Source organism: Lepidochelys olivacea (assembly GCF_965140295.1).
Source record: "Lepidochelys olivacea isolate rLepOli2 genome assembly, chromosome: 11".
In the NCBI taxonomy this organism is placed as follows: domain Eukaryota; kingdom Metazoa; phylum Chordata; order Testudines; family Cheloniidae; genus Lepidochelys; species Lepidochelys olivacea.
Window position 1 is genome coordinate 4839321 of NC_140421.1, and position 27213 is coordinate 4866533.

Consider the following 27213-nt stretch of genomic DNA (forward strand, 5'->3'; position numbering starts at 1 on the left):
GCGGGGCCACGGCGGGGTCACGTGGGAGGGCGGGGAGCCTATGGCGGGGGCGTGGGGGGCGCTGTGCTAAGATGGCGGCGCCGGGCGGGGGCGTGTGCTGCGGGGTCCTGGCCGCCGGGCTGTTCCGCAACCAGGTGGCCATCGTGACCGGCGGCGGCACTGGCATCGGCAAGGCCATCAGCGCCGACCTGCTGGGCCTAGGTGGGGCCGGGGGGGCCCTGCACGGAGCGGGGAGTCGTGGGACGGGGGGAGCTCGAGGACCGGGGAAGTGGGGGCGGGGGGAGCCGTTGGACTGGGGGGGGCGAAGAAGGGAGGAGCTCGAGGACCGGGGAAGTGGGGGCGGGGGAGCCGTTGGACTGGGGGGGGGGTTGAAGAATGGGGGAGGGGGGAGCCGTTGGATTGGGGGGGGCGAAGAAGGGGGGAGCTCGAGGACCGAGGAAGTGGGGGCGGGGGGAGCCGTTGGACTGGGGGGGGGGCGAAGAAGGGAGGAGCTCGAGGACCGAGGAAGTGGGGGCGGGGGGAGCCGTTGGACTGGGGGGGGCGAAGAAGGGAGGAGCTCGAGGACCGAGGAAGTGGGGGCGGGGGGAGCCGTTGGATTGGGGGGGCGAAGAAGGGGGGAGCTCGAGGACTGGGGAAGTGGGGGTGGGGGGAGCCGTTGGACTGGGGGGGGCGAAGAAGGGAGGAGCTCGAGGACCGAGGAAGTGGGGGCGGGGGGAGCCGTTGGACTGGGGGGGCGAAGAAGGGGGGAGCTCGAGGACCGAGGAAGTGGGGGCGGGGGGAGCCGTTGGACTGGGGGGGGCGAAGAAGGGGGGAGCTCGAGGACCGGGGAAGTGGGGGCGGGGGAGCCGTTGGACGGGGGGGGGGTTGAAGAATGGGGGAGGGGGGGAGCCGTTGGACTGGGGGGACGAAGAAGGGGGCCTCTCAGACGGAGGGAGGGTGAAGAATGGGGGAAGCCCTTGCAGTGGGAAAGCTGATGCTGGGGGGGAATACTCCTCTGAGGAGGTGGGGGAGAAGGGGTATGGGATCCCTCCAAAGAGTCAGTGCACAAGGTGGGCCCTACGGGAGAAGAAAATGGGGATCCCCAGAGGGGTGCAGGAGGAAGCCACCCAGGCACCTTCTGTCACAGATGCTTTACAAACATTAATTCAGTCTCTTGTCAACTTGTAATTTAGGTTTATATTGCACAGATTGAGTGGGAAACTAAGGCATGCAGCATGTCTAAGTAACTTGCCTAAGGTGCCCTGGCAAGTGTGCCAGTATTGACTTGGTGAGGGGGAGTGCCATGCACTTAGTCACCTGTCCTGCTTCACTTATCCTTCCAGGCCTTGCCTGAAAATACTCACCTTCATTAGCCTATAATACAGGGGTGGGCAAACTTTTTAGCCCGAGGGCCACATTGCAGCCACATTTTCAGTCAGTTTCCCTCTAGCACTTTGGGACGCTGCAGATAAGCCTGGCTTTGATTGTAGATCCTTCTTACTTCCAGAGCTTAGATGAGGGAAAGAGATGTGAACTCAGAGACCAGAAAGTAATACTGACTGCTGATCTCTAACTTGCCGGCAGCTATTAATGAGCTGTCAGTCTTACAAGAAATCTCTACCTTATTAAATGTCTAATACAACTATCCTATTTGAACAGCTTCTATCTAAAGAGTTTTTGGTTTTGTTTTGACAGGTTGCAATATAGTTATTGCCTCTCGTAAACTTGACAGATTACAAGCTGCTGCAAAAGAGTTGGCTGCTAAAATCTCTTCCTCAAATCCAGTCAAAGTGACCCCCATACAGTGCAACATCCGCAGAGAAGAGGAGGTAATCCAGATGAATTACTCTTGTGTTTAAAGAAAAGGAGTACTTGTGGCACCTTAGAGACTAACCAATTTATTAGAGCATAAGCTTTCGTGAGCTACAGCTCACTTCATCAGTAGCTCACGAAAGCTTATGCTCTAATAAATTGGTTAGTCTCTAAGGTGCCACAAGTACTCCTTTTCTTTTTGCGAATACAGACTAACACGGCTGTTACTCTGAATCCTCCAGTTTGTCTAGGTCCTTCTGTATCCTATCCCTCCCCTCCAGCGTATCTACCACTCCTCCCAGTTTAGAATCATCCGCAAATTTGCTGAGAGTGCAATCCACACCATCCTCCAGATCATTTATGAAGATATTGAACAAAACCATTAGGTCATCTAATCATAAAAGGTGTTTAGATTAGTCAGGCATGACCTTCCCTTGGTGAATCCATGCTGGCTGTTCCTGATCACTTTCCTCTCATGCAAGTGCTTCAGGATTGATTCTTTGAGGACCTGCTCCATGATTTTTCCAGGGACTGAGGTGAGGCTGACTGGCCTGTAGTTCCCAGGATCCTCCTTCTTCCCTTTTTTTAAAGATTGGCACTACATTAGCCTTTTTCCAGTCATCCGGGACTTCCCCGGTTCGCCACGAGTTTTCAAAGATAATGGCCAATGGCTCTGCAATCACAGCCGCCAATTCCTTCAGCACTCTCGGATGCAACTCGTCCGGCCCCATGGACTTGTGCACGTCCAGCTTTTCTAAATAGTCCCTAACCACCTCTATCTCCACAGAGGGCTGGCCATCTCTTCCCCATTTTGTGATGCCCAGCGCAGCAGTCTGGGAGCTGACCTTGTTAGTGAAAACAGAGGCAAAAAAAGCATTGAGTACATTAGCTTTTTCCACATCCTCTGTCACTAGGTTGCCTCCCTCATTCAGAAGAATGGCAGAGACCCTACTTGCAGCCATATGCAGTAACCATTAGATATTGATAGTTTTCATTTTTATTTTTTGTGGTCATCTAGCCTGACCTCTGGCATAATATGGGCCATGGAATTACTGGGTAAAATTCTTGCATCAAGTTCTGGTTGAATTAGAACATCTCTCATAAAGGCATCAGTCTTGTTCAAAATACTTAGTTCTAATGATTGATTGATCTCACTGTTAAAAATCTGTGCTACATTTCCAGGATGAATGTCTAGCTGCAACTTCCAGATATTAGCATACAAAATTATAACAAGAGCCATATTAAAGAACCCTCTATCACAGGGATCGGCAACCTTTGGCACACGATCTGTCAGACAAATCTGCTGGCAGGCCGGGACACTTCGTTTACCTGCAGTGTCTGCAAGTTTGGCCGATCGCAGCTCCCACTGGCTGCGGTTTGCTGTTCCAGGCCAGTGGGGGCTGCGGGAAGTGGTGTGGGCCGAGAGATGTGCTGGCTGCCGCTTCCTGCAGCCCCCATTGGCCTGGAACGGCGAACTGTGGCCAGTGGCAACAGCCGAACCGGCGGACGGTGCAGGTAAACAAACTCTCCCAGCCTGCCAGCGGATTTCCCTGACGGGCCATGTGCCAAAGGTTGCCAATCCCTGCTCTGTCAGATATCTCCTCCCCACATAGATACTCTCAGACTGGGATCAAATCACTGTGAACTTTCTTTTTGATGAGCTCTTCTCTGGACCCTCTCTAACTTTGGACGGCAGAACTAGATGTACTTCCTTCCCTAATATATAGTCTGATTTCAAATAAATGTTGATATCCATGTGAAGCCCTGAATAAGAAAATGCAATTTTCATCCTATGTTCCTTAGGTACAGTCTGTAATTCTTAACTAACTTCTGTGCTATTCGTTGTATTCGTGGGTTCCCGTTTAAGTTGTGTGTGTTTAACATTCTCTACCTCTGGACTTTCCAAGGATTACTACATTATCACCATTTAGTTCTTTCCTAAGATCAAACAGATAACTGGAGCGATAGGTTGCTCAAATTTTAAATCATACTTGTGTGAGTGGAGGTTACCAAGGTACTTCCTCAGGCCAACAGTGGCTGTAAATGCTGTCTACAGTGCATTTGGCTACCTTGCAGTGAGTGCGGTGAAAGTGTTTTTGGGGTGCTCACTGGCAATCTCTCTGTCTAAGCTCTAAAAGAAGTCCTGTCTGTCCTTGAATTGAAGGATGATGGCTAAGATGTGGCGCTGTCAGAGGAGGGATCCAGTGCAGATATGGAGGATTCTTGGGAAGAGGTTGTGGCCCTGTGGACTAGGCCTGAGTCTAGTTGAGACTGGGATAAAAGACACTTAAAATTGCTGTGATGAATCATTTTGTATTACACTATAAAAACACAAGACTAGTGTCTTTTTTGGCTGCAATCTCATCTTTGTGATATCTCAAATTAAACACTTGGAAAAGTAAGCCTTCCTATTTAAAAATACAAAACAAAAAGCCAGACAAATCAGGTCCACGAGCAAGGTGTGACCTGGTGTGCCTGGGATAGCCCTTACTAAAAATGCCAAAGTCTGGGCAGTCTGTAAAAAGGAGAGCAGATTCTCCTAAAACTGATGTATAACACTGAAGTTGGACTCGCCAGTCAGTCACAAACTGTGCTCCTGGTCCCCTACACTGGTTATCAAGAAGCTAAAAAAGAAATCACACAGCCCCCTTTATTGCATTCCACTTCTCTGGCTCCCGAGCAGCCCATAGTCCAGTTCAGTGAGAACTTATTTAAAAAATTCTGCTCACTAAACAAGATGTTTTTCTGTCCCCAAAGGGCCGGCCACATTGTCAGGTCAATATTGGGTTGGATCTTACCCAAAAAACCATGCTGCAAGCCAATCCTTTAGTCTCTAAATCTAAAGGTTTATTACAAAGAAAAATGAAAGAACAAGAAGAGAGTTGTTAAATGATAAAGCACTCAAATACATACAGAGATTCAAAGTCCATGTATCAGGTTCTTAGCAATATTGGTGAGTTTGCGGGCTTGAAAGTCCCTCTGGAACACATCCACAGCTTGGATGGGTCATTCAGTCCTTTGTTCAGAGCTTCTTCAGTTTGTAGAAAAGTTACTCCAGAGGTAAGAAGAGGAATGAAGACATAATGGAGATGCTGTTGCTGCCTTTTGTATTCTTTTGCCATGAGGCTTGTAATTCCTGTATCCCAAACACAAGCTTCACAGCACATGGAAAAGCCTTAGAGTTCTTTGACCATTGGCATGCCCCTACATGGCTTGCTGACTCATCGGGGTAGTCTCTGGTTTTTTTCAATGGGTTTATTGTACAGTTGATGACCCTTGATGGGCCATCGAACAGGCTATTCCATACAGTGTCACACAAGGCCTCTCTTCTCTCCTGGACCCCTTCATGGCTCCAAAGACAAGTAAGAATTTTATCTGAGTTGTAACTCTAGTTCAGAGAAATTGGAGCAGAGATTCTTGAGTAGAGGAATTCTAAGGAGGATGAAACTGCTTTCCGAATTGCCAAAAGATCTCCTATTCTGCTGTTCTAAATCTCTTAATAGTGTATCTGGTTTGAAGATGACATAATGTTCGTTCTGTCTTGTCTGCCTAGTTTGAAACTGCATCACACAAAGCTTTTGAGGATACATCTCTCCACATGTAGCGCTTGTATTTGGGCTGTCAGGGCTCTCTTCAGCCTCCAAAGTGCTGAAGAAGCCATATTGAGTGCTGCAGGAGGAGATTTATGCTAGACATCAAGGGAATAACTTAATGAATGCAAGTTTTGATGTTTCTTTTAATCTTTATCCTCAGGGGCCTTCTTGCTTTCTAGCTAAAATGTCTTTTCACCAAGTATGCAAGAAATAATCCTGCTTGCTAATGAAGGGCTTTCATAAATAGTGCCTCACCTGTCAGGTTCCTTTAATGAAAAAGACAATGCTGCTGCCTCATTGTCTTGTTTCTAGTTGTTTTACAGACAGTATTTTGTAAAATGTAGCAAATCCTGTTTTGTTAAGGCTGTTGGGAAAAGGAATTATGGAACATGGCTGTGTAAAGAGCATCCGGGTTTCCCTATTTTGTTTTCATGCATGAAGGGATGTTTCATCTGGAACAGCAAATTTGGGTCTCTGATGACTCTCTTTGGACTAGAGCATATGTGGTGACCAGTATGGGCTCCTGAGGCAGTAGTGATCTTAGTAATTTGGACTGAATACTAGTCAGTATCCCACGCTTGCTGTTACAGATGCGAGGGGGAGGGAGAGTGCATTCGGCTTCTGCTGGCCAAGATCTAAACTAAGTGGCTGTGTATCCCTTGTGTCAGGCCAAACCCTTTCCCCCAAGTTCCAAGGAAACTATCACTATTTAGCTCTTGTACCCCACTCTGTAGGCTGCAGGGATGGAGGAGCCCCACAATCCTTCCTCCTGGCTGCTGAGAGGGGAAGAGGCTCTTCCCTGACTGACTGATGTTTAGAGGAAGAGTCCTCCTCCCCACATCTCCTGTGTAGCAGTGGAAAACAGGAGGAGTTGAGACTCCTTCTCTGCCATCTGCACAATCAGGGTACAGGTGCCAGGAGAGTTTTGGTGGCTTCTTTCTCCTCTTCCTTCATGGGAAAAGGATGGCCTTCTCTGCCCAGCTCCTGCTTCTCCACTGCCTCGACATGGGTGAAGGAGAGGGTCCTAGTACCTGCAATGCCACCAGGTCTTTCTTCCTTCCAAGCATAGCTAAGCTGGGACTCTTGGTGTGCCTGCGATCAACCAAGTGCTCTTAGCATTCTCTGGACTGCGTCCATGTCCCCTACTTCAGGATTGCAAAAACTGCCGTGGGTGAGGAGGCTGGGGAATGAGATGCTGATGCTAAAACCCAGGTATCCAACCAGCTGGTTTTAAACCTAACCGACAAGGTCCCTTGGGAAGGAAAAGTTGTATGCTGTCACTGCAGTAATGCTGACCACTGTAGCTCATCTGAGCATTGATGAATAGCTTTCTTTTCCAAGAGACCTAAAATTCTCAAGCTTTACTGTAACTCCCTCCACTGACAGTTAAATGTAGCCTACATTGGTATAAAAATACTCCATATCTATCCTGCATGGAGTCTGTAGTGGAAGAATGGTTTGACAAATCGTGAGTAAGGGATTTCCATTGTGTTTAAAATAGCAGCTGATAACACATAGTGAACTTCCCTCATCTCAGGTGAAAGGGCCTCCCATTGTCTTGATCCACAAATGCCACAATTGCTAGCCTTTGATTCTCCGCACTCTTTGGACGATTGGAAAAAGGCAACTATAGTGCCCATCTTTTAAAAAGGGAAGAGGAAGAATCTGGGAAACTACAGAATGGTCAGCCTCACCTCAGTCTCTGGAAAAATCATGGAGCATGTCCTAAAGGAATCCATTTTAAAGCACTTGGAGGAGAGGAAGGTGATCAGGAACAGTCAACATGGATTCACCAAGGGCAAGTCATGCCTGACCAACCTGATTGCCTTCTATGATGAGATAACTGGCTCTGTGGATATGGGGAAAGTGGTGGACATGATATACCTTGACTTTAGCAAAGCTTTTGAATACTGTCTCCCACAGTATTCTTGCCAGCAAGTTAAAAAAGATTGGATGAAAGGACTATAAGGTGGATAGAAAGCTGGCTAGATCATCAGGCTCAACGGGTAGTAATCAACAGCTCGATGTCTAGTTGACAGCCGGTATCAAGCGGAGTGCCCCAGGGTGAGTCCTGGGGCCAGTTTTGTTCAACATTTTCATTAATGATCTGGATGATGGGATGGATTGCACCCTCAGCAAGTTCGCAGATAACACTAAGCTAGGGAGGAGAGGTAGATATGGTGGAGGGTAGGGATAGAGTCCAGCGTGACCTAGACAAATTGGAGGATTAGGCCTAGAGAAATCTGATGAGGTTCAACAAGGACAATCACAGAGTCCTGCACTTAGGACGGAAGAATCCCGTGCAATGCTACAGGCTGGGGACCAACTGGCTAAATGGCAGTTCTGCAGAAACAGTCCTGGGGATTACAGTGGACAAGAAGCTGGATATGAGTCAACAGTGTGCCCTTGTTGCCAAGAAGGCTAACGGCATATTGGGCTGCATTAGTAGGAACGTTGCCAGCAGATCAAGGGAAGTGATTATTCTGCTGTATTTGGCACTGGTGAGGCCATATGTGGAGTATTGCGTCCAGTTTTGGGGCCCCCACTACAGAAAGGAGGTGAACAAATTGGAGAGAGTCCGGCGGAGGGCAACGAAAATGATTAGGGGGCTGGAACACATGACTTATTAGAAGAGACTGAGGGAACTGGGCTTATTTAGTCTGCAGAAGAAAAGATTGAGGGGGGATTTGATAGCAGCCTTCAAGTACCTGAAGGGGTATTCCAAAGAGGATGGATCTAGGCTGTTCTCAGTGGTGGCAGATGACAGAACAGGAAGCAATGGTCTCAAGTTGCAGTGCGGGAGGTCTAGGTTGGATATTAGGAAACGCTATTTCACTAGGAGGGTGGCGAAGCACTGGAATGGGTTACCTAGGGAGGTGGTGGAATCTCCATCCTGAGTGGTTTTTAAGATTCGGCTTGACAAAGCCTTTGCTGGGATGACTTAGTTGGGGTTGGTCCTGCTTTGAGCAGGGAGTTGGACTAGATGACCTCCTGAGGTCTCTTCCAACCCATATCTTCTATGATTCTATCAATTACTCACTGAGTTTCTTAATGTGTTTTAAGTTCACTAATATTCATATTTCCACACATGCCTGGTAGGGGGCTTATTCCTTCACCCACTTACTTCCCTGGTCCTTCTCGCATGAACAGAGAGCAACAATACCCGAAGTCCAAAGGTGCAAACAATTCCATGTTTATTGGGGTGAACTTCCAGCAAACATGATTCCAGTTTCCTTCCTTAGTGTCCCCCTTTCCAGCTCTGACACCACAGAGCCTGTGTCCCTGTTCCCATTTCCCCCTTTAGCAAAACATGATTCCCATTCCCCCCCCCCCCCACACACACACGCCCTGATTGACTGCAGCCTATATAGTAAAACTTGAGTTCTGCTTAGCTATACCTTAACCAATCATTTTACTGAAATTTAACTAACCATTCCTAACATATTGTAACATGATTATTTAACCAATTATATCCCACCACTTTAATTAGTTTACACCCAGCAAAATTAATTATACAGCAGACAGAAACAATCACAGAACCAGACAGAGATTATACAGACAAATAAACAATAGGGAAGTGGGGACTACAGTGATAGAACAACAAAGAAATGAGAATTTCATATCCCAGCTATTGATAAGTGAGTTCTTGCCAGACAGGATGCTATCAAACCAAGTTTCCTTTTACATCTTCTAGGCACTTCCCTTTCTCTGGAGGCGATAGGCACTATCAGGACAGGACTGTATTCCTAACAGCCCAATAGCACCTTATTTCAATGTGACTAGTTTGGAATGTGAGGATGTGATCGGTCGCTTCCCAGCTTATGGCTGCCTCTGCTGCTTAGCCAAAGATCTTCGCCTAAGCACAGGGCCTCAGACTGTCACAGTAAGAGAAGGACCTTACACTGGCAGACAGTGATTTTGATTCTTTCTTTTATACTTCTATAACTAGCTAAGTGATAAGAATACACCTAAATTCTTAGAGTATAGGCCTTTACAGACAGGCCTGAATATCTATATCCTAACAATGCCTCTCTCTTTTGAAGTAGGTCACTTTATTATCCTCATATCAGAGATGATGAAACTACGTGCCACAATGTGATGTGGTTAGTGCAAGGTCACAAAGCAATTCAGTGTCAGAGCACAGACTGGAACCCTGGTCTTCTAGTTCTTCTTTTTGACCTTTGTCAAAATTGACCCCTTAGGTCAGTAGTCCCCAAACTGTGGGGCATGCCCCACAAGGGGAGCATGGAGGAACATTCAGGAGGGTGCATGGTGGAGCCGGGGCCAGCCCCCATGTGGGATGGGTAGGGAGCACTATGCTTCCAGCCCTGCTCTGCCCGCAGACCAGCTCCTCCTCCAGGCCCAGCTCCGCTTTCACTCCCTCTCCAACTGCAGCCGCAGCTCCACTCAGCTCCCTGCTCTGCTCCCAGCCCAACTCTTCCCTCATTCCCTCTCTGTCCCCAGCCCCAGTTTCTCTCCCAGCTTGGCTTTGGAGGGATGTGTGTCTGTGGACAGATTCCATTACTGGTAAAGGGGGGTGCGACTGAAAAAGTTTGAGCACCACTGCTTTAGGTGATTGAATAATCCAATGTATATCTCTACTTTTGCTTCCAGAGAGGAAGTTTCCATGAGCTGAACACTGAAAATCTATACAGGGAGAATTTCAAATTCAGGATCGATACAGAACTCTTTCCTTATTTTCCCCCTTGTGAGCTGTAACTGGTTCTGCTGATAAATCTTTCTCTCTCACTGCACTGGCTGTGGTTACTGTAACCAGAAGAAACCCTGCAGTGATATCAAAATGTGCTTTCATTTGGTGAATTATTTAGAGGACAGCTGTAGTGTGAAAGTATGGAAGCTGCTGAGCTGGATTGGAGACAAAGACAGCAAAGGCTGGCACACAGAAAACAGGACTATTTTATTTATATTTTTTATTTTGCTGACAAAATGGTGAGGCAGTAGACACTAGAATGATCTGGTTTTTACTTAAAATCCCCCAAAAGGTCTGTGTTGGAGAGTAAATAGCTTATCTGAAAATGTTCAGTCGTTCCCCTCCCCCCCCGCCGCCTTTCTCTTTTATTACTTTCTTCCTCCACAAAAGACCTTGTGTTATGGATGGATATGGCTTTGTCTAGAATAAGTTATTTCCACTCCTTGAATCTGCCAGGGTGGATTGTAAGCAGGGCCCTCCACAGCTGCAGAATTGTGCTCTACAAGCTATTTTAGGCTTAGGTCAACTAAGTGTTCAAACCACCCCTTGCACCAGTTTAACAGTATCAGTTAAAAAATTAGACTATTAGTTAAACTGGTAAGCTCTTAGTGTAACCAGTACAAATGCTTTCATCCTTAATATGCAGTGTTGTGTAAGCTTGAAAGCTTGTCTGTCACCAACAGAAGTTGGTCCAATAAAAGATATTACCTCACCCACCTTGTCTTTCTTCCTGAGTGACAGCCTGAAACAATAACCATGAGAGGTCTGAAGTACCCCATTTTGCTCAATGGGGTGCTTACTCTGATATCATAAACATGACCATTTAAATGTCAAAAATAATAACTCTTTCACAGTCTACCACTTTAGCAGAAATATCTAAAATATATGTCTCTCCTGCTAATCTGCCTCCTGTACTCCTCTGGGAAACAGAACTTAAACTCAAATTAGGTAAGGTATTTGCATAGCTCCCATCCCTTTTGTATCTAGATAACGAGCTACTGGACTGATCATGTGTATTTACTTAGAAGCTTTTAATTATGTATCTAAACTGCTGCAGGATTTCCAGTGTGTCACACCAAAGTGGAACACACAGGGCGTCAGTCACTAGGTATGTTTCAGAGTAACAGCCGTGTTAGTCTGTATTCGCGAAAAGAAAAGGAGTACTTGTGGCACCTTAGAGACTAACCAATTTATTTGAGCATAAGCTTTCGTGAGCTACAGCTCACTTCCTCGGATGCATACTGTGGAAAGTGTAGAAGATCTTTTTATATACACACAAAGCATGAAAAAATACCTCCTCCCACCCCACTCTCCTGCTGGTAATAGCTTATCTAAAGTGACCACTCTCCTTACAATGTGTATGATAATCAAGGTGGGCCATTTCCAGCACAAACCCAGGGTTTAACAAGAATGTCTGGGGGGTGGGGGTAGGAAAAAACAAGGGGAAATCCAGACTCCAGCGAGAAACTGTTGAATTGGAATTCATTTGCAAATTGGATACAATTAACTTAGGTTCAATAGAGACTAGGAGTGGCTAAGTCATTATGCAAGGTAACCTATTTCCCCTTGTTTTCTCCTACCCCCCCCCCCCCACGTTCTTGTTAAACCCTGGATTTGTGCTGGAAATGGCCCACCTTGATTATCATACACATTGTAAGGAGAGTGATCACTTTAGATAAGTTATTACCAGCAGGAGAGTGGGGTGGGGGGAGAGAAAACCTTTTGTAGTGGTAAACACCCATTTTTTCATGGTTTGTGTGTATAAAAAGATCTTCTGTACTTTCCACAGTATGCATCCGATGAAGTGAGCTGTAGCTCACGAAAGCTTATGCTCAAATAAATTGGTTAGTCTCTAAGGTGCCACAAGTACTCCTTTTCTAGTCACTAGGTATGTGGCAGGCACTTTCCTTCTTCTCCCGCCATGTCCCAGCATTCTGCCCAGAGGGTACATCAAGTTGGCTTTCAATCACTAGTAAACTTGATTTAGTTCAGACTTCAGTCATTTCTCTGTTTATCTCCTTTCCTACAGCAAAGCTTATTCTCATTGCTTTTACAACAGTTTCACCCACCTTATTAAAGCAGTGTGACTTGGTATCAGTCACACTGGTATTCCTTTATGTCTGTTCTGGTAAATAATGGGGGAAGGCTGCTGTTTAGTTACCTGAATTAAGCAGTGCCCCTCACTGTGATGTTTAGTAAGTTGTAGTTCATAACTAAATTTACTCTGACCTTTTTAATACTCTAATAATGCAGCTGTAAATATTCCATTAATTTACAATCTTAAGTCTTTATTTGGGGATATAAATTTTCAGCCATATAATACCTGTCATCCAAAGTGTGTACAAGAGTCACTTCACCTGCTACTGAAATGCAGCTACTTCTGAAGAGGAACATAGCTGCTGTTGAACAGAATATGGCAACACTACACACAGTTCCGGACAAAAGGTGAAGATGCCCATCTCAAATTGAAACTCTCCAGGGGGAATTTTAGGCAGGTAAAAAAGCACCTACTTAAGTAAGGACATTAAGCTCTAGTCTTAAATTTATTTTCATTGTCATGTTACTTCATTGTTTTTATTCTGTTGACTAAAAAGCTCACCCAGTTGTATTGCTCACAATTTTCCAACCTCATCTTCACTGATAGGCCAGGAGTCAACTGAACAGCAGTTGAAACAATCACGAATAATATGCTAACAATTCCTGTGAAGAACAGTAAGAGATGAGTTGCTTTGGGCAGAATGTCCACCTAGTACATAGTAATAGCTAAAAGTTGGTACTTACAGAGTTTTAACTTTTTTTAATGTGCTGTAGACTGAATATTTTATTCAGTGACTAGCAGCTTATCTGTTAGACTTTGTATTGATTTGTTTGAACTCTGTCAAGTTCAAGGTACTTTCCCTGTTCTCCCCAGCCCCCATGGCATAGTTACTGAGTTGATGTGGTGCTAAGTTAGCGGCTCTATTTGTGAGACATAGGTCACACGCTGCCCTCTTGTTTCTGATGCTTCTGTATATTGCCAGCTCAATATATGAGAAGGATGCTGAATGATGTTCTTCCCCCTGTAGGATTGCACTGCTCTTGAGTCTGCCTGGTCAGCAGGACATTCCCATTACCCGTTCTTTTGTCCGTTTTCTGTGACCACAGATGCTAGATTAACTCTCTGCATCTTCTTCTTGGCTGGGGATAAACAGTGCTCAGAACCTTTTTATGACAGCTAATGCAGAACAGGGAAATGAGTTATAGGAAAAAATTGAGCACAATAATTGATCCAAGGGATAATTTGATGGGCAGCTGTTCAAATGGTCTCCAATTCCTTCTTTTTTTAATAGAAAAATACGCAAATATTTGTCACCGGCTTTGGTGTATTTGAGGTTGCCAGTATAGCGTAGAGCATTGTTGGTGCTACCGACAGTAATTCAAAAATGGCACTAGTATGCCCAGAAACAGAGGAAGCAGGGGAAGGAGAGAGCAGAATTGTGGGATTTTTTTTAAAATTTAAACCCATGTCCCAGAATTCCACTGCCTTCTGCCTGGCGTTTGCTATGATCTGACAATGCACAGTGAGAAAAATCCCAAAATGCACATGGGTCAGCAATGAAGCAAAGGATCATGGAATACCCTCCCAGGCTGCAATGCGCTTAGTATGCACCAAACACCTGTCATGTACAAAAACATGCAAATTGAATGGGCACAGCCGTTCTGTGGGCACGCTATTAATTCGTCTTACATTACGTTACACGCTAACTAACAGATGTCAACTTACTGCAAACTATCTCTCCTGTGTTAACAAGGTTTTAAGTATAAAAAGCTACACTTTACAGATAAGGAAACTGAGGCAGAAAGGTTAAGTGATTATCCCAATACTCTGAGAAGGTCAGTATCAGGTAGGATTAAATCAAGAATTCCTGGCTCTCTGACATGTTTAGGTCACCTCTTTTTCAACTGGGAACTGTGAGGGTTTCCTCCAGAATATGGTAGCAAATTGCAATAGATGGTCTGTTCTAAAACCCTCTTATTTGAATATAAGTACTGTTGGAGTATTCTTATTACTTCCCCACTCCTCCAATATAGGAGATAGGAACATATTTGTTTAGTCAAATATGCCTTTGGCAGTTGTTAAAGAGAACACTAGGATGGTTTTGATTCTTTTCCTACTCCTTCCTCTATGATGTTGTTACTGTCAATCATATGACACTGTAGAAAAGAAAGATTACCACTGTTGCAACCACTGATGTATCACCACTGTTGCACAATTGACATAAATCTTATACAAAGCATACCTTGTAAAGTATCGATGGAAAAGTTATAGTCTGCTAAGTATTATTATCCTGTTGAAATCTGTGTATCATGGTGTTCCTGGGTAACACCCATAAGGCAGATTTACATCGAGACTGGTCCATTAACGAGAATCAGCTCTTCTAGTGGGCCCCTCCTAAAGACAGTTCAGAAGACACAGAGACAGTGGATGCCCTATGACTCAGCAATGGCATATAAGGACCTGTGATCCAAAACTCTGTTTGAACCAGTAACTTTCTATGCACATAGGCTGAGGGTATATATGGAAACTGTGTCATCACCTCCTTGTCTCTTTCCTGCTCCACATCTCTGGACTATGATTTCTAACAAAGGGGTGCTCTGAATAATGGACTGAGGACCCCCCAATCTTTTGGGTGAACCAGAGAGACTAATTGCTAGTTAGCAGATTTAACATCACTACTATGATCCTGATACGCAAACTCTGAAATCAACAGTAATGGATATGATTCATTTTAACCTTTTAACAACTCTCTTTTACCTTTAGGTTTCAGAGTAACAGCCGTGTTAGTCTGTCTTTGCAAAAAGAAAAGGAGTACTTGTGGCACCTTAGAGACTAACCAATTTATTTGAGCATGAGCTTTCGTGAGCTACAGCTCACTTCATTAGTGAGCTGTAGCTCACGAAAGCTCATGCTCAAATAAATTGGTTAGTCTCTAAGGTGCCACAAGTACTCCTTTCCTTTTACCTTTAGTTTTAGTTTAGTAAAGGATTGGTTACCAGCATGGTTTTTGGGTGAAATCTTGAAGTATATTTTGACCTGGGGTAAGTGGCTGGGTCTCTGGAGCTGAAAGAACCTAATATATGTGATTTATGGGTTTAATAATCATTTATCACAGAAGTCTGGTTTGTCTGAGTGGTGCATGTGGGGCTAGCATGCCTGAAGGGGACTGTCTGTGGCTTCATGTTAACTTGTATAGTATTTTGGAAGTGCACATTTGTTACTGGTTTGGTGAAATCTCATGGAATATACCACAAGTCTGGAGTACTTGCCCTGTATTTTGGCATTCTTAGCTGTGTCCCAAACCAGGCAGCGTGACACAGGAAGATTGTCTGTGGTGAATGTAGTCAATATAGCCTCCTGTTTCACTTGAGAAAGCTGATTGTTGTTGTTTGATGCATTACTGCCCTTAGCAAGCAATAAGGGCCTTTAGACAATGAAGTGGGGTGTGTGTGTGTGTAAAGATTACTCCCTCAGCTACTGAAGTGCAGAGCTTTCTGAGGATGGGATATAGTAGCCATTATAACCAGCAACACAATATGGCCACTTTTAGAACAGTAAGTGAATTAAAAATATTGTATCCATTCAAAACGGCAGTGAATTTAAGTACAGGAAGGCATCAGTAATTACCTTATGTGGAATTTGGCCAGGAGCCAATCTCAGGAAAAGTGCCATAGGAATTTTAGTAACTTTGAATTTGAATGCTTCATTTTTACATTTTATCAAAAAAACATAACCTCCAATTGCACAGCTTTCCCTTTATTTCAGTACTGACACTTCCAGCACCTGGGTTATTTTTGGGAGCTGTCCCATCCAAATACTGACTCTGCCCAGTCCTCTGTTAACTGAAGCTGTCAAGTTGCGCTCTCACAGCCTGAGTATAGTTGCAAGGTTGTTGCCTAGAAGAACTCGTGCAGGGGTTCTCAAACTGGGGCTCAGGAGGTTGCGAGGTTATTACATGGGGGGGTCACGAGCTGTCAGCCTCCTCCCCAAACCCCGCTTTGCCTCCAGCATTTATAATTGTGTTAAATATATAAAAATGTGTTTTTAATTTATAAGAGGGGTCGCACTCAGAGGCTTACTTTGTGAAAGGGGTCACCAATGCAAAAGTTTGAGAACCACTGAACTTGTGGAAGGCTGGTAAGTGCATTGGGGCATTCTTTTTGTAGATGGGGAGCACACGCTGCTAAAATGGGATAGACAGACAAACCAATTGACCTCTTATAGATTTTTTTTTTTAATTACTTTCATTAGGTGGAAGCTTTGGTGAAATCCACCCTGGATCTGCATGGTAGGATCGATTTCCTGGTGAATAATGGAGGGGGCCAGTTCCCCAGTCCTGCTGAAGCCATCAGTTCAAAGGGCTGGAATGCTGTCATTGAAACAAATCTGACTGGGACCTTCTACTGCTGCAAGGCAGGTGAGGACTGGATGTGGCAAGAAATACCAGTAGGCAAATAACTTTAAAAGGCTGCCTGTTGTTTCCCCCACCTCCTCTCTGCACACATTTGCATCACATTGGATGCCTGTTTCATTAATCTCATCCTAAACTAAATATATATCTTCTATGTTTGTTATGAAAAGAGTGGAAGGATGGTCTTGTGGCTAAAGCCAGGCCTGGGAGTCAAAAAGTCTGTTTCTGGTTTTGCCACAGACTTACGTGGCCTTAGGCAAGTCACTTAACCTCTTTAATGCCTGATTTCCCTATCTGTCAAATAGAATTAATACTTTTTTCACAGCAGAGATGGGAGGCTAAATGTAAAGTTTGCGCACTGTGATCCTTGGATAGAAAAGTGCATGTTATTAATTATGAATGCAAAGTAGTTTAGTGGGAATCAAGATCCTAATCCTTCCGCCAGCAGTTCTCAAAGCTCTTTGCAAACACTAATGAATTGCTCTTGACATCTCATACATGTTGTTCCCATTTTCAAGATGTGGGGACTGTGGTTTAGGGACGCAAGGTGATTTTGCATCCCTAACGTCTGTGGCAGAGCTGAGATTAGACCCAGGAGTCTTGACTCCCACTTGTGTGTGCTAATCATTAGGAAAAATCATTTGAAAAGAGGCAGATGCTGAGTAGGTTATTTTCCTCCCCTCATATAGTGTACAATTCTTGGATGCGGGAGCACGGAGGAGCCATTGTCAACATTGTAGCTGACATGTGGAAGGGGTTTCCTGGCATGTCGTAAGATTATTTACCTATCCTATCCTTTTTGACTTAGCAGTATTAATCACTTTCAGCTGAGCAACCCCAGCAGGGCCTCCTTTTTGAACAGGGGCTATTCTTACAGAAAATATTCATGCACTAGGCAGCAACAGGGCTTGGAAGAGCGGTTACTGCTCTGCCTTGACACACTGTTTCCACATGTCTTTCTGTATGTATTTGCTGTATGTACAGGGATCTATCATGAGTTTAGAGACAGCTGCAGCAATAGATTGAATCTGTGTTCCACACCAGCTGGACTATACAAAACCAGGGGCTTGTCTACACTGTGCACAGGTGTGAATTGCAGAGCACACTAGGAAGGGTTGCACGCTAACTACCCTACCCTACCCTATTCGTGGATGCTGCTGGCACAAATTAGTAGTGTTGTTTGAAAGAGGACTGCGTTACTGGGACTAGGTACAGTAGAACCTCATTTATCTGACCCTCCATTATCCAGCTCTCCGCATTAACCGAACAACCAGCCCGTACATCCAGAAGCAGGCCATCTCTCCTATGGCCGCTAGATGGCGTTGCAGCCTCACATGTTCACATGTTCCCATTTTCCAGATTATCCGGTCTGGTCCCAGCCCCAGTTAGATCAAATAAACGGGGTGCTGCTGTACCAGTTAGTTCACGCCAACAGCATCCACCTGGGGCAGTTAGCATGCAACACAGAGCATGGCACTCTGCAGTTCACACCCCCATAGTCTGCACTGCGGCACAGTGTAGGCGTAGCCTGTAAGTGAAGCCTCTGTTAAAGTTGTGATGTGGGTGAAAGTTGCCTGTGAGTTCTGTGTATGCAACTTCTGCACGGGTCGTATTCTGCAGAGAGTGTTGCTGTCCTCTTCTACTGTGGATTTACTAGTTTATCTGTTCTCTAGTTGTAGCATGATTTTGGGTCTTGGGGGGGGGGGGGGGTTGTTGGTTGGGAAGGAGTGTCTCACAGGGGGCCCTGCGTGTGAAGCAGGGACACCGCCATAGGCCCAGTGTGGGGTTGGTACACCCCGTCACACAATCATCGGGATTCCCTGTTGCATCAGGCAGTTTCGATGAGGGGGGATGCAGGGACCAGCAAACACTCAGTTTATGCCTCCCAAGCCTCCTGGCTGGGGCAAACAATAGCAATTGGAGGGCTCTAATCCTCTTGGCAGGGCAGAGCAAACAATCTGTCTGCAACCCCTGGGCAGGACAGAGCAAAGCAAATAGTCTAGGCCTGAAGCCTCCTGGCTGGGGCAGGCAATAACAGTTATGGGATTCTGATACTATGGGTGAGACAGAGCAAACAGTTAGTCTATGGCTTTAGTCCCTGGTAGCCACACCTAGTGGCAAGTGCGGGGGGTGGGGGGAGAGGAAGAGGGGAACCAGGGCCCTATGAAGCTGGAAAATTCCTGGTTAAAGGTTCAAGCATCGGCTTCTAATACATTCCCTGTGTCACTTCCTACTGCAAGGCTCATCTCAGGAATCTCCTGGGCTGGCAGCAGCTCAGCTTCCCAGTCAGTCTCTTCGGTTGACTGGTCGTCCGCAGCGTAGTCCAGGTCCAGGGTTCCCACTGCTTCGGGATTTGCTGGTGCCTCTGCAGGGGCTTGCAGCACACATCCTTCCTCCTCTTCAGACAGCCGGGACAGAGCAGGGCTGCCTCCTTTTATCTGTCCCTTCCACCTGGAGTATGTGCAGCAGGGGGGAGGGGGCGTGGCATCCTGGACCCACAGTGATTGGTCCTGTCCCAGTGGCCCGGTGCAAGGTTGGTACACCCCATCACAGAGTGTCCCTAGCATGTTCTGACCTTGTCCTGCAGGTAGCCTCACTCAGCCTCCCCCAACCCCCACCATGCGGATATCTGTTTTGGAGTCACCTTCTCATGTACAGCATCAGGGGTTTATTTGCTGAAAGCTGTGGAGTGGACAGGACCAGGAATTTTACTGCCCCTAATCCTGAGTGGGAATACCGGAGTAAGGTTGATCGGTACAGGCTGACTCCTTTGTGTGTTCACTGTTGTGCCTTCTCTCTTGAGCAGGAGATCGTGTGTATCTACTTTCAGCAGTTTTCCTTCTCTTGTTGCATTTTTGGCAGCAACAGGTGCCAAGGCTCTGCAGAGGGGAGTATGAACAGTAGGTAGAAGTCACACACACAGAGCTCATAGGTAGCTCCCAACCATAACGCAACTCCAGCAGAAAGAAAAGGAGTACTTGTGGCACCTTAGAGACTAACCAATTTATTAGAGCATAAGCTTTCGTGAGCTACAGCTCACTTCCTCAGATGCATATCGTGGAAACTGCAGCAGGCTTTATATATACACAGAGAATATGAAACAATACCTATTCCCACCCCACTGTCCTGCTGGTAATAGCTTATCTAAAGTGATTTCCAGCACAAATCCAGGTTTCCTCACCCTCCACCCCCCCACACAAATTCACTCTCCTGCTGGTGATAGCCCATCCAAAGTGACAACTCTTTACACAATGTGCATGACAATCAAGCTGGGCTATTTCCTGCACAAATCCAGGTTCTCACATCCCCCCCACCCCCATACACACACAAACTCACTCTCCTGCTGGTAATAGCTCATCCAAACTGACCACTCTTCAAGTTAAAATCCAAGTTAAACCAGAACATCGGGGGGGGAGGGGTCCAGGGTCCCCCAGATGTTCTGGTTTAACTTGGATTTTAACTTGAAGAGTGGTCAGTTTGGATGAGCTATTACCAGCAGGAGAGTGAGTTTGTGTGTGTATGGGGGTGGGGGGGATGTGAGAACCTGGATTTGTGCAGGAAATAGCCCAGCTTGATTGTCATGCACATTGTGTAAAGAGTTGTCACTTTGGATGGGCTATCACCAGCAGGAGAGTGAATTTGTGTGGGGGGGTGGAGGGTGAGGAAACCTGGATTTGTGCTGGAAATCACTTTAGATAAGCTATTACCAGCAGGACAGTGGGGTGGGAATAGGTATTGTTTCATATTCTTTGTGTATATATAAAGCCTGCTGCAGTTTCCACGATATGCATCTGAGGAAGTGAGCTGTAGCTCACGAAAGCTCATGCTCTAATAAATTGGTTAGTCTCTAAGGTGCCACAAGTCCTCCTTTTCTTTTTGCGAATACAGACTAACACGGCTGTTACTCTGAAACTCCAGCAGAGCGTCTTGTCATAGACAAACCAACATAACGCACTTGCTGTACTTTTGTTAGTATTTTTTTCACTTACTATCTAAGAGCTGGAATCTGTCTGGTTCTAGTCAGTGTAAAGATAATTTAGAGATCCACAAGGTGGTGCAGGCACTTCGGTTTGCTCTGGAATTGACCGATGTGTGAGCTCTCACTGAGAATATACCAATACCACATTTGGAAAATAAACCTAGAGCTGGAGAGCCTGAGCCCCATCTCATTTACTATAAAACTAAGATGAAAAGAGGTTTCATCAGGTCACTCTAAGGGGGCAGTGTCTGGCTTGTTAATCATGTTTTGTGCTTCTATATAGTCACATGACTATTGGCAAATTAACTTCTGGGTTTCAGTTGCACTTGATTTACCTGTCCAGCTGTGTAATTATTTGTTCACTGGGGTTCCCTCGTAGTATCATCTCACATACCCATCTTATGACCTGTAGTCTTTCAGCAAAGCTTCCTCTTGACTCTTTGCTGTTCCTTAGGAGAACAAGCTTGTTGGAGTTTGCTTAGTAAGCTGGAAGATGCAATTGTCTGACTGGCCCAGCCAAAAACTTTGTAGATATTGTTTTATGTTACTTACATTTTTCTTACATTCTTCAATGGGGTGGTGAGAGAGAGCACAGTGTTATCTGTTGTAATGGATTCTTTCCTTTCTTTCTCTGTGATAGACATACTGGAGCAGCAAGAGCTGCAGTGGATAACCTAACCAAGAGTTTAGCCATAGAGTGGGCCCATAGTGGAGTGAGAATCAACTCTGTAGCCCCTGTAAGTAACAACACACAATATGATCAGACTTATCAATGATATAGTCCCAGGTTTAAGATTTTTCAAAGCCAACTGGCGTGGGGGGTAGAAATGCAGAATTTATGGATGTTGTGTGGCTAAATCCCCATGTCTGCTTTGAATGCTCAATTTCATTTAGCATCACCACTCTAAAGTGTTCTTAACATCTTCAAGGCCCTCTGAGTCTGTTTGCACTGACTGGATGGTCTGTCTGTCAGGAACATGGGGTCAGTAAAATCACTTCCACTTCTGTGTTTACATTAGCACTTCCCCTATTTTTCTTCTTTAGGGGAAAGATACTTGGGAGTGGGGGAGAAATGTCTTTCAAAAGCACATTTTGAAAACATATACAACACTCATAAAGAAAAGGAGTACTTGTGGCACCTTAGAGACTAACCAATTTATTTGAGCATAAGCTTTCGTGAGCTACAGCTCACTTCATCGGATGCATACGGTGGAAACTACAGCAGACTTTATATATACACAGAGAATATGAAACAATACCTCCTCCCACCCCACTGTCCTGCTGGTAATAGCTTATCTAAAGTGATCATCAGGTTGGGCCATTTCCAGCACAAATCCAGGTTTTCTCACCCTCCACCCCCCCACACAAATTCACTCTCCTGCTGGTGATAGCCCATCCAAAGTGACAACTCTTTACACAATGTGCATGATAATCAAGTTGGGCCATTTCCTGCACAAATCCAGGTTCTCTCACCCCCTCACCCCCCTCCCAAAAACCACACACACAAACTCACTATCCTGCTGGTAATAGCTCATCCAAAGTGACCATTCTCCCTACAATGTGCATGATAATTAAGGTGGGCCATTTCCAGCACAAATCCAGGTTTTCTCACATCCCCCCCACCCCCATACACACACAAACTCACTCTCCTGCTGGTAATAGCTCATCCAAACTGACCACTCTCCAAGTTTAAATCCAAGTTAAAGCAGAACATCTGGGGGGTGGGGGGGTAGGAAAAAACAAGAGGAAATAGGCTACCTTGCATAATGACTTAGCCACTCCCAGTCTCTCTTTAAGCCTAAATTAATAGTATCCAATTTGCAAATGAATTCCAATTCAGCAGTTTCTCGCTGGAGTCTGGATTTGAAGTTTTTTTGTTTTAAGATAGTGACCTTCATGTCTGTGATTGCGTGACCAGAGAGATTGAAGTGTTCTCCGACTGGTTTATGAATGTTATAATTCTTGACATCTGATTTGTGTCCATTTATTCTTTTACGTAGAGACTGTCCAGTTTGACTAATGTACATGGCAGAGGGGCATTGCTGGCATATGATGGCATATATCACATTGGTGGATGTGCAGGTGAACAAGCCTCTGATAGTGTGGCTGATGTGATTAGGCCCTGTGATGGTGTCCCCTGAATAGATATGTGGGCACAATTGGCAACGGGCTTTGCCACAAGTACTCCTTTTCTTTTTGCGAATACAGACTAACACAGCTGTTACTCTGAAACCATACAACACTCAGTATTTCAATGGGGGGTACACGAGTGTGTGATTCAGGAGGTGTGCTATGTAGAAAGGACAGTTATGTGGTGATGGTGCAGGGACTGGGAGTTGAGAAATGGCTTCTGTCCCCAGCTCTGACACAGAATCTCTCTCTCTAGGATGTCAATCAAGTTCTTAAACTCTTTTGCCATAATTTCCTCATATGTAAAATGGGGTTATTTGGGGGCAAAAATGGATGTTTAGCGTGTGCAGAAGAATTCACTATAGAAGAGTGGGGGGTGGTGGTTATTCATGATTCATATCAATGAAACACAACACAGACAGGAATCCAATGTACAGGCTAGCTAGAACATGCTTGCCAGATCACTGGGAATTAATTATGTATTGAGTAATTGGTTTAAATAATGTTATGGAAAGACTAACTATCTATTCCAAATGCATGCTGCTGTGAAATAAGAGACATGGCAGCCCTAGCTTTGAATGTTGATATTGTTTCAGTTCTAGTTGTTATACGTTGCATCCTAAACCAGAGTCTGTTTCTCCAAATTTGATTTATTTTTTGGTGAGAGATATGTGGGAGGAGCAGAATTTTCCCATTCAAAATCCATGTTGCATTCTCCCTTACAGAAGTCAGAGTTGGGAAACAGGCCAGCAAGGGGACCCTTCTTCTGCCTTTATGGGATGGTGTGTGTCCTGTTAAGCTTCCTATCTAGAAACAAGCAGTATTGTTGGTGTTGGGATGGGCTGTTTAATTGGATGCACACCGTGCAGCTCCATTCAGGTAGAGAAACTCAAGCTTCCTCAGAGGTTTCTGCATTTGCGTAAAGGCTGCATTCCGGCTCCTGTGAAACTTAATTGATCATATATTTGCAATGAGAACTACTGAATGACGGTTAAACATTGAGATTTTTGCCTAGTTTTTTAGGTTTATTAAATCTTGGGGAAATAAATTAACATAGCTTGTGTGTAATGAGACATAATGTGTGTGTCTGGCTTTTTAAAAAGACTTAATAATTATCCATTTAATCATATCAATTATACATTATTGCATATGCCAAGCAGCATCTCGGATAAGTAAACATATATTTTTTAATTCACACAGTGCTTGCATTTTAATACGTCATGTACCCAGTGCACAATACTATAATTGTCAGATATATCAAATTATGTATTAACATTAGAGGACAGTTATTTACTGGCTAGCCTGTAATGGTTTCATTACTGTGTCAATTATGAAAATCCATATTGCAGTCAGGAGACACAAAGATATGCACAACTATCCTGTGTGGGTGCACCACTTTTGCGGTAACCCCCAAGAACTTTTCACTGCAGGATCTGGGCGGGGCACCAAGGAAACATGTACGAGGGAAGCAGAGTGTGTTTCTAAAGGAAATAACTTGCTTGTGCATTAAACACTATTCCCCTAATTCCCAAAAAAGCTGTGGTCCACATTCCTGTAAGATTCCTATCACCTTAATAGCCACACTATGGATTAATGACATGGAAAATTTTGGTTGGAATTCAGAACATTTCTCCTGTTTAAAAAACCAACAGTCTTGAAACATGCAGATTATGCACATAGCTGGTCATGTAACCCTGTGTTCCAATTGCTGTTACTTTCATCTTCCCTCCTCCATCCCTTCTATCTGCTACAACCCTCTTAATCTAGAGTGGAAAGTCTTCAGGGCAGGGACAGTCTCTTTCTCTACATCAATACAGATCCTAAAACATGGGGCCCTGAATCTGGCTGGGACTCTGGGTGGTACCAGAACGCACATAGTAAAGCCAGTGTAGGGGTCTGTAAGACAAGAAGAAACCTTTGGCTGTCCTATTTGGATTATTTTGCTCTCCTTCAATAAAAGCAAATCTTAAATATTTGTAATTCCAAAAAAAATCTTTTGGGTTCAGATTTTATACCCAATGTTTGGAGCTGTTGAGCTGAGATTGAGGAATTAATTGCAAATTTGGGAAAACCAGGATTTTGAATGGAAAGACCAGCATAACAGTAACCAATGACTTGAATGACACTGTTTAATAATGAAGATGCTAATAGCTACCTGCATTATAACTAAAGTGTCTCATTATTCTGACCAAGCCCAGTTTAAAAAACTCACAGCCAAGTGCTGTTTAGATGGTAAAAATGTGTCAGGGTTTTAAACTTTTCAGAATTAAATTTATGCAACAATACTTTGATCTCACTGTGCTTTTTGTTTTCAATATAGGGAGTAATATTTTCAGAAACCGCTGTTGCAAACTATAAAGAACTTGGTGAAGAGATGTTTAAAAACTACATCCAAAAGATTCCAGCCAAGAGACTGGGAATTCCTGAGGAGGTAATGCATTTCAGAACATGTTCCTGATTCTACCTGTACCTCTGTCCTGACACCATTATAGTATATGGAGGACAATAAAGGGTTAATATTGAGGTGGTGAGGGTGTTAGAAGAGGGAGAGCTTGGAGAAAGGGAGAGTAGTGTGCAAAGAATTGCTTGAAGACTTAAAAAGAATCATCCCATTAGGAGATTTATCCAAACCTACTCTGAGAATTTAAAATGTATTGTAAGTACTTGTTCCTGGTCAAATAAATTCTCAACTTACAGAGTAACAGCCGTGTTAGTCTGTATTCGCAAAAAGAAAAGGAGTACTTGTGGCACCTTAGAGACTAACCAATTTATTTGAGCATAAGCTGTAGCTCACGAAAGCTTATGCTCAAATAAATTGGTTAGTCTCTAAGGTGCCACAAGTACTCCTTTTCTTTTTGTTCTCAACTTAGTTACAAAGGAAGCTGACTAAATGAGAAAAGAACTGAAAGTATTGAATGTTAACGTCAGAAAGTAAAAGCATAAGGGATTAAGCCATCTTCCAGTCAACTGGTTGATCAGTAAGAACACTCTTTTCTTTGACAAAATAATAAAACCTCTTTAAAACTTTTTTTGGCCTTGGTATGGAAGGTAGAGAGTTATGGTCTGCTGCTCAACTTAAAAGCTTGTTGTATTAAGCTATATTACTTAAGTGGCAGCCATGGCTGTTGTTGGGAACTTGGCTTAAAGTTGCTGATGACCCATACCCTCAGGCATCTGCACAAAATGAGTATGCCTCTGTAGATGTCTCACACCTAAATCAGCCATTACATACTTTGTAACAGACACAAATCCCCAGAAATTTGAGTAAGTAAATGGCATAATTCTTCATTGTTAGGTCTCCCCTACAGTGTGTTTCCTGCTCTCTCCTGCTGCATCCTTTATAACTGGGGAAACTGTGAAGGTGGATGCTGGTCAAAGCTTATATTCCTCCACTTGGGAAATACCAGGTAAAAATGGGTTCATGGGATAGTGTCTTCCAGTGATGAAACTTGGGAAGGGTGGTGACTGGGTGTGGGAGGATAGAAGAGTAGAGGGCTAGTTTTGCAAATGAACGGATTGTTTTTGGTATCACTTCTCACAGATCATAATAGGTGGCCTTCAGCACCAGAAGGAGACAATTCCAAGGCACTCAGAAAGATGCTTTCTGGCAAGACTGCATCAAAGCTGTGAAGAAATGAGACTCCATCCAATCCCCAGTGGAAATGCTGACAATATAACACCTTTGCTTTGTAATTCTAAGTAAATTTGGGTTTCCTGTTCGTGATGCAAACACACTGGGGTGCCTTGATCTTCATATATTTGTAAGCTAGCCCATAAAATCCTTATATAGTGAATATTCTCCTCTGAAAACTCCCCCTGCCTCAGAAGGTTTGGGACTGATCGATTCATTATTACATCAGGATTCAACATGAAAGAAACAGTGAGGAATCCGTAGTAGATGTGGTCAAAATCTTGCTCTAAATCTAGTGAATAAAAAGCCAGGAGAGGCAGGCACTCTCCATCTTAGGCAGGATATTAGCATAGGCAATATCGAAGTGATTGAAAGAGAAATGTACATAGCTTTAATGAGTGGGAAATGTCAGCTTGAAGCCCTTATCCTGGATGACTTTGGAAAGAATGGAGTTTGAATCTCTGGGGAATGTTAGTTTCTGCACAGAACTAGCATTCTGGGCTGTGTCAGTAACCTTTGAGTCATCTGCTGGGTATATAGCACTTCTGCTACTCAGCTCATAGCCTGGGTTGCCCAAGAATAATTATAATGGCTAATTAAAGTGCGCACACAGCTGAACTGCACTGGGAATGAGGCAATGCTATCTGTGACAATCACTAAGTTGGTGACGTTGAGCATGCTGACTGCAAACCTAATGCAATAAAACCACCTCGCAGAGCAGCACTGGTTTTCCTATTGATTTATGCTATTGATTTATGCATCACATGTTTCTGAGTATGCAGGACCATCCTTACCCATACACAAAGCATGCAGTTGCGCTGGGCACCAGGAAATTTGGGGCACCAAATTTCCTGGTGCCCTGTGCAGCTGCGTTCTGCTCCTGCCCCTGCTCCTCCAGCCCTGCTCTCACTCCCCTGAAGATTGCAGCC

General features: G+C 44.6%; 1 protein-coding gene across 2 annotated transcripts; it reads left to right on the top strand.

Annotated features, from left to right (window-relative positions):
* Window positions 1-61: 61 nt before the first annotated feature.
* PECR (peroxisomal trans-2-enoyl-CoA reductase) lies at window positions 62-27004 on the top strand. 2 transcript variants are annotated; one of them, XR_014713536.1, is made up of 8 exons: window positions 62-201; window positions 1675-1808; window positions 16385-16550; window positions 17234-17315; window positions 21164-21260; window positions 24974-25084; window positions 25962-26060; window positions 26195-27004. XR_014713536.1 is itself a non-coding variant. In XM_084642884.1 (8 exons), exons 1-8 carry the CDS (start codon window positions 72-74, stop codon window positions 26281-26283), a joined length of 921 nt encoding a protein of 306 aa, XP_084499010.1. In that variant the 5' UTR covers window positions 62-71; the 3' UTR covers window positions 26284-27004. The 2 variants fall into 2 exon arrangements, 1 of the variants encoding a protein (XP_084499010.1); XM_084642884.1 differs by having other exon boundaries at window positions 25949-26060.
* Window positions 27005-27213: the final 209 nt, after the last annotated feature.

Excerpts from the sequence above, each read along its gene's own strand:
- PECR (XM_084642884.1), top strand. The coding sequence starts at position 72 with ATGGCGGCGCCGGGCGGGGGCGTGTGCTGCGGGGTCCTGGCCGCCGGG. Across the intron at positions 21,261-24,973 it reads GAATCAACTCTGTAGCCCCT|GGAGTAATATTTTCAGAAAC; the intron begins GTAAGTAACAAC and ends TTTTCAATATAG. Across the intron at positions 26,061-26,194 it reads CTCCACTTGGGAAATACCAG|ATCATAATAGGTGGCCTTCA; the intron begins GTAAAAATGGGT and ends CACTTCTCACAG.